We start from the raw sequence: 7106 nt of genomic DNA on the forward strand, positions 1-7106 counted from the left end.
GGCACGTGGGATCTTCCCGGACCGGGGCACGAACCCACGTCCCCTGCATTGGCAGGCGGACTCTCAACCACTGCGCCACCAGGGAAGCCCCCTCTTAATTCTTTATTCATTGATTTATTCCTTGTAATGTTTCTCCTACTGAACTTTTTGTTAAGTTTGTGTCCAAGTCCTACTTCTTTTGGTTCGTAAAACAAAATACATGAAATCAATGTCAACAAGAAAACATAAAGCATAGAAAACATCAGACTATGACAAAAGACTGACCAAATGTAGTAATCATAACAATAAATAAGAGTGGCCTAAAATCTCCATGAACTAGCAAAATTTCAGTTTGGATTATGAAAGAAAATATCATATGTTGCATACAGGAAATATTCTGGAAGCAACATAGCAAAAAAACAAAGGAATGATGAAAAAGAAGTTGAGAGAGACCGTTTAATCAAGTTTGTATAGTATTAACCCAAATATAATCTCAAATATCCTTCCGGGGGAATGGACCCTCTTTCTTCTGAACATCTATTAGGATTTTAAATTCCTATGATTATTAGGACTTACCTGATTCTGCGTCACATTAGAATGTTCTTTGTGCCTGCTTCATCTGTCTTATTAGAATTCAAGCTTCTTGAGAGTAGAGCTGTGTCTTATGTACATGCAGGTTTGTTTATCACGCAGCTCCTCCTTGATAAAGGTTCAAGTAAAACGCTTTTAGAACATGGTGAAGAGTAGGCACATGTGAGTGGATGTGTATGGAAATATGTGTTTGTATACAAGAGAGTGTGAGTGTGAACATTTGGGCGCCTGTGTTTGATGTGTTTATCAGTGTATGCATATTTTTGCTAATATATGTGCGAATGTACATATGTGTCTGTGTAATTGGGCAGTTACACACTTGAGTGAATGTTTACGTGTATGTATGTGTATTTGAGCAAATGTTTGGAGGGAGTGTCCAATTATTTTGGTGTTCACATGGGCGTCTTTCTGAATGCAGGTGTGTGCCCTGTGTGTGAGAGCGCGTGTGAGCGTGTGGACGGGAGCCAGGGGTGCGAGTGTGTGCTCGGGTGTGCGTGTGAGCGTGTGGACGGGAGCTAGGGGTCCAAGTGTGAGGGGCGTGCAAGCCGTGGAAAGCACACCAGCAGTGCTGGCCCTGCCCCCCGCATGGCGGGGCTCCCTCTCTCTGCCACCGTCCTGGGTCTCTACCATCAAAGATGCATGTTTCTCTCACCAGGTGAGCGAGGAGCCAGAGGTGACCCAGGTGAACCTGGAGTTGGCCTCCGAGGCGAGGTGGGACCCGCCGGGATCCCAGGTAGGAGCGGGCGCTGGGCTCTCAGGTGGGGGAGGGCCCGCCAGCAGGGAGTGAGCCGGAAGGGGCCGCCCTCCCATCTGCATCGCCAGGGGCCTTGGGAGCGCCTGGGAGAAAGGGCTGGCTTAACTACTGACAAGGCGGAACCCAGATTTGTTTTATTACATCTTTCTAAAAAGTCAGCTTCTTGGCTCACTGTGCAAACTAGTATATCCCATGAGTTCTTGAGGTGTATCCCGTGAATTAAAAGTCCTGTGAAATGGTCCTGAAGAAAACTGATTTGGCCTTAAATAAGTCAGGACAGTGCTGGGAACCGTGTTTCTCTTTCAGACATTCCTAGTACAAATTAACTTCTTTGGCGCAGTGCTAAGGGACCTTGCATAAACAAATAATGTTTATTTCAGTTAAACCAACATTTTCCAAACTCACTTGAATGTAGGATGCTTTTTCTTTCACTATGTAATTTAATACCGTTACTATTCTCAGCACACATTTTGGAGAATGCTGGCCACGTGGCAGGGTGGCCAGCCGTCCTGGCCTTTCTGGGGCTGTGGGGTTCCTGGGACATGTCCCTTTGAGTTTTAAAACCTGGACAACTGGCCACCCTATCTAATGGCTGTATGGGACTAACTCTAGAACACAGCAGTATTGCATTCCGAGATGAGGTGTGGAAGCACTCAGACTGAATTGTTATCAAATTCCACCTCATTGAGGCTTCTATTTTTATTTAATTTTACTTTATATGATTCCCCGTTGTCATTTCTGAATATTAGGCCTGCAGGTCATTTTATTTTTAGTGCTTATATCTTCTTGATTTTCCAAATTTCCTATGTTGGAAATGTAGCGTTATTCTCATGAGAGAAGATAACTAGACATACATTATACATATTTGTGATAGCTTGCCTACTTTTCAATAGCTTAAAATATTAAGAATATTTTAAAAATGAGCCAATTCCAAATAAAGATGACAAGGCCGAACAGAAAGCATTGTGATGGGGGAGATAATTGTACCAACGTGAGGCTGAGATAATGACTAGATTTCAGTGGTTCCCACCTGAAGGAATGAACAACACTGCTGGCTCAAAACTCAGTCGAGGCAGGAATACAATAGATTAAATAACTGCTACTAAAGCATGAACAGAATTCATGCAATTTCCAAAGATCATTTAAAGGGAAAAGTTTACTTTTTGTTTATTTTATGGAGGGACTCAGATTTTCTAACAAGGTGATTACTAAGACTTAAGGAAGAATATCACTGTTAAGGTTAACTACAACACTTAGCACTGAGTTTCCCAGTTGCCAAAGCAAAAAGGGAGATTGATTACATATGATATTATGATGCTTAATAAATGGAGGCATAGAAGTTTGTTTTAAGTAAACAACCTAAATGGGAAGAGAATTTGAAAAAGGATACACGTAGATGTATAACTGAATCACTTAGCTCTATACCTGAAACTAACACAACATTGTTAATCAACTGTACTCCAATATAAAATTAAAAGTTAAAGAAAAAAAAAGATTTAACCAACAAAAAAAGAAAGTTTGTCTTAGGTAGTATTTTCTGGATCTAAATTTGGGGCTGTCAGTTACTTACTTCCTACTTACATTGTCTTTGACCCTGATTTGCAGAGTAGTTTAATGTAGTCCATGTATGGTTAAAATTTAACATATAGATAAAGCCTAGAAACTACAGAATAAATGGGACCATTTAGATATCGGCTAATGGAATGTGACTAGGTATCTCCAAGGATACATGAATTGCGGCTGACGGTTAATGGTGAGGACTTGGTGTCCCAACTCAGATGCATCTCCTAGAACCAGACACAGACGGTCTGGTTTCTCTTTTCCTTGTAACAGAGGATGCATTCCCTACCTGGCCTCCATCTCCCCTTGTTTATTTCTCTCCTATGGTACCCTGATTACTGTCCTAGTCCAAACCGTTAAGGCAACCCTTTTCCTGAAAAGCAAGGTGTCCACATTTCCTGCTACCTGGTGTCCATGTGGACCATTCTAATCTCTCCAGGCAGTGTGCCCAGACCATGGGGTGTTCTGAGGTTGTTGAGTCTTCAGTTCATACTGAATGGAAGTAGCGAGATCAGGGCTCATTTGCTCCAGAACGAACTTGAACCACCTTCTGTTTCTTTTGCTTCTTGGGCCAGGTCAACCCGGGGTACCTGGCTATGCTAAAGATGGGCTCCCCGGGGGTCCCGGTCCTCAAGGGGAGACAGGACCAGCTGGACACCCTGGCCCCCCAGGACCCCCCGGCCCCCCTGGCCAGTGTGACCCCTCCCAGTGTGCCTACTTCGCCAGCCTCGCTGCTGCTCGACCTGGTAATGTGAAGGGCCCCTAGAAGAGTCCCGAATGCCAGGAGACGGCGGTGGATTTCTGAAACTTGAACGCAGAGCCCGATGGGAAGCAGAGGTCTTGAGACATTTCAGCCTTGTGTTTTTTTTTCTTTCTTTCTTTTATCGTTTGTTTTTGTCTTATTTTCTTGAGAGACCTCAACATTATTAAAACCAACAGATGCTGCCGGTCGGTCAGATTATTATTATTATTATTGTTAATTATTATTATTATTTCATATGGTCATGCCTTTCGAGTTTTCCCCCTCTCCTCTCAAGTTGGGAAGACTTGATTCGTGGGGCAGGGGATTGTTTGTTTCTCGTTCTTCTGACAGCCCCCATTTGAAGTCTAGCTGCCAGTTTTAAGGAAACTCTCGGTGCTATGAAACCCCGACCAGACACTTGCCAAGCTTACCTCTTTCCTCAAAAGGAAACTTGAAGAAAATGAGGCAGTGGGCTTCTATTCTTGATTGTGCCCAGAGATCGCCCAGGGAGAAATTATCCAGCAGTCACTGCTTCCCAGGAGAGAGAAGTGAAGCAGGAAGAGAAAGAATTTGCAGACACGAAGAACATCCTCTCCTCCTGATGGAAAGCGCACGCAGAAGAGCGCAGACTCCCTCCTCGGGGGCCAACTCAGCACCTCGGTGTTTCAAACCTGCGGAAGTGAAACACTGTTGCATGGCAGGCAGCAGCTTCCCGGAATCCCATGTCTGCACCAAAAATGCGGAGCCGGTGTGGAAAGAGTAGGCCCTGTGGGTTAATTTGGCTTCTGAGCCATGGACAGAACTCCTCCCTGCCCCTCACTGTTGGTTTCACTCTAATTTTGAAATAAGGGGGTCCAGAGACCACTCCCGTGTGTTTTCCTGATGGTGGGCAATTGGCCGGGGTGCTGGCCAGAGCTGGGAAATGTGTGCCTCCAGCTTCTGGCTCTGAAATAAATGGCATCGAGTGTGTGTGTGTGTGTGTGTGTGTGTGTGTGTGTGTGTGTGTAAATGACATGCCCAGCTTGAACAGGTGCTCAATAAATCCAAGTTTCCTTCTCTTCAGTTTCCCTTGACGATTCCTTTCTTATCGCTAGCGTCTGCCCCCGCGTAAAGCCCTCGAGGCCGCGGGTGCACCATTTTCCCCGGGGGGCCCAGCCCAGAGCCACGGTCCAGTCCACGTGCTGAATGCACACGTGGGCGAGCTAGTGCGCGTGCCCGCGCCAGCTCCTGGGCGGCGTACTTATCCAGCACCTCCTTTTTATCACCTGTGTGCTGGATGCCTCTAATCAATGTAGGAACCCGAAGTAAAGACATCCAAAGATGTGGGAAGGTTCCATATGTAGAGAAATATTATTGCCACAATTTAAAAATAGGATCCAAGACCTACTTCTCTCATTCAATTGGTTGGAGCTGAATCTGGGGGTCAGTGGGTGTCAGGGTCCTTGGGAAGCAATGCCTGTCAGTGCAGGATGAGACGACCTCCTTCCTGTCTTTGCACGTCTACCATCTCAGTTTATTCGCACAACCGTAAAAGACACAAGGGCGTTATTATAATATCCTTTTCTGTTTGAGGAAACAATCCCAAAGACCTTAGATACCTCTAATCCAGTGACTTAAAAAAAATTTGACCATGACCCACAGCAAGAATGCGATTCCTTTGTGAGTCAGTGTATGCATACCTAAATATAAAACTAGGAGAGCCTATTGATAACGGTATTTATCCTGACCACAGGGCCCTCTAACGTTTACTATTCTGTTTCAGTACAAAGATGGTCATCACAACCTACTGAGTTGATGCCATGAGCCACCAGTGCGTTGCGACCTACAGCCAGAGGAACAGTGCTCTGGTCTAGAGGGAAACTGAGGCACAGAGAGAGCCTGTCTCGGGCGCAAAGCCTTGTGTAGAATCCAGTTCCCTGATGCCCTGAGCATCTTTTTTCTCTTCACATTTCATTTTGCCTCTGTATTTTAAGCCGTCCATCATCTGGACCGAGAAGAAGGGTTTTATACACAGAAAGAATGATTTGGGTGAGTCCCCAGGCTTCTTTGATTATGGGGGTTCTCAGACGCCCGGGTGGGGTGTTGAGAGGGGCCGGGGCGCTCCTTCCCTGAGGGTCTTGGAGTCCTCCGGCTCCCCATGTGGCTTGGGCGTGGCCGCGTTTGTGGGCAGCTGGAGGAATTCGTGGGCTGCACTGAGTCCTTTCCAGGCACGGAGCTTGATGGGTTTCTGGAAATAAAGACAACTACCTCAGCAGCACTGAGTATTCTGGTAATTTCCAGCTTAAAATGCATGAAAATGATAGGGAAGTGCAGGGGTGTGGGGTGGGAGTGGACCGAGAGGACAGCGCACTGTGGTTTCCATCTGCCTTGACAGGGCAGCTCCTTCTCCGGGGAAGCGCCTCCAAGACCACGGCCTGCTTCCGGAGGGGCTCTGAGGGCGGATGATGCTGATAGTGTCTGGCCTGAGAACCGTAGAAAGTCAGTGACAGGTGGAAAGAAACATCACAGCAGTGCTTTTAACCCCCCGAGAGCCCTAGGGGGGTTCTGGAGGGGCCCTGCCAGTAGCCAGGAGGAGATGGGGTGCAAACGGGTGGGCTCCAGTGCCCCCCGGCCAGAGAAGTTGAGACTGCCCCTGTTGTGCAGTGGGCACTTAGCATATGCTTTCCAGGCCCGCCCTGCATTTCTCTGGCACCTCCCTGAAGTGGGCAGTCCTGTGGGGGGGGATAGGGGTCCACCCTGAGCATCCCTCGAAGAGTTTCTCTGCTCTTTGGCCTCGTGGCTCTCTCTAACGCCCTGGAGGGCTTTTTGCCCAGAAGTGCAGGAGACTTAACGCCCCCTCGGGGTGGCCCTCAGCCGGTGGGGTGTGGGAAGCGCAGGAGAGAGGCCTCTGTCCTCCCTTACTTTGGAAAGAACATTCTGAAGTGCAACCTGCATGGCTGCTCAGAGCGTCCGCGGGGGGACCGGCTCGATGATGCGTCGGTATGGCTGTCCCTGCTCCCCGGCTCGTGCATACACTGGCAGCGGGCACCCGCCTCGTCTCCTCCCCCAACCTCTTCAGGGGCGGTTACTGCTGCCTTTTGGTTGTACTGCTTCCCGAAATGTAAGACCCAGAAGCCACAGTGGGGGGGCATCCCTCAGCAGGGTGACTGCGTGGGGCTCTGGTGTCCGTGCCTCCCACGGGAGGGGCCGAGGTCAGGCTGGGTTCACGGTCTCTGAGTTGACTGTCCGCGCCCAGCCCGCCTCCTGGGTCCTCGGACGCTGAAGGCATCGCTGGGGCCAGGCCGCGTGCGGCGAGTGTGACGTATTAGGTGTCGGGGTGCAGAGCTCCGTGAAAGGGCCCGAGAGCACCACTGGGCTTTTCCTCCTGTGGCGCAGCCCTGAGAGCCCCTGGGCTTCGGTTTCACCCAACACGTGGGTGAAGCCCCAGCGCGTGAGTGAAGAGGAAGACCCAAGTCACTTCCGTTAACGTTAAACTGAGAC

At 48.4% G+C, this 7106-nt stretch overlaps 1 protein-coding gene across 1 annotated transcript in view; it reads left to right on the top strand.

Annotated features, from left to right (window-relative positions):
- Positions 1-3730, top strand: part of COL22A1 (collagen type XXII alpha 1 chain) — a 261088-nt gene extending 257358 nt beyond the window's left edge. The window contains exons 64-65 of the mRNA XM_028500513.2: positions 1226-1303; positions 3460-3730. Of these exons, the coding sequence (XP_028356314.1) occupies positions 1226-1303; positions 3460-3650 (269 nt within the window). The 3' untranslated portion in view covers positions 3651-3730. The remainder of the gene's footprint in view (positions 1-1225; positions 1304-3459) is intronic.
- Positions 3731-7106: the final 3376 nt, after the last annotated feature.

The sequence above is a fragment of the Physeter macrocephalus genome, chromosome 15, assembly GCF_002837175.3.
Source record: "Physeter macrocephalus isolate SW-GA chromosome 15, ASM283717v5, whole genome shotgun sequence".
In the NCBI taxonomy this organism is placed as follows: Eukaryota; Metazoa; Chordata; class Mammalia; order Artiodactyla; family Physeteridae; genus Physeter; species Physeter macrocephalus.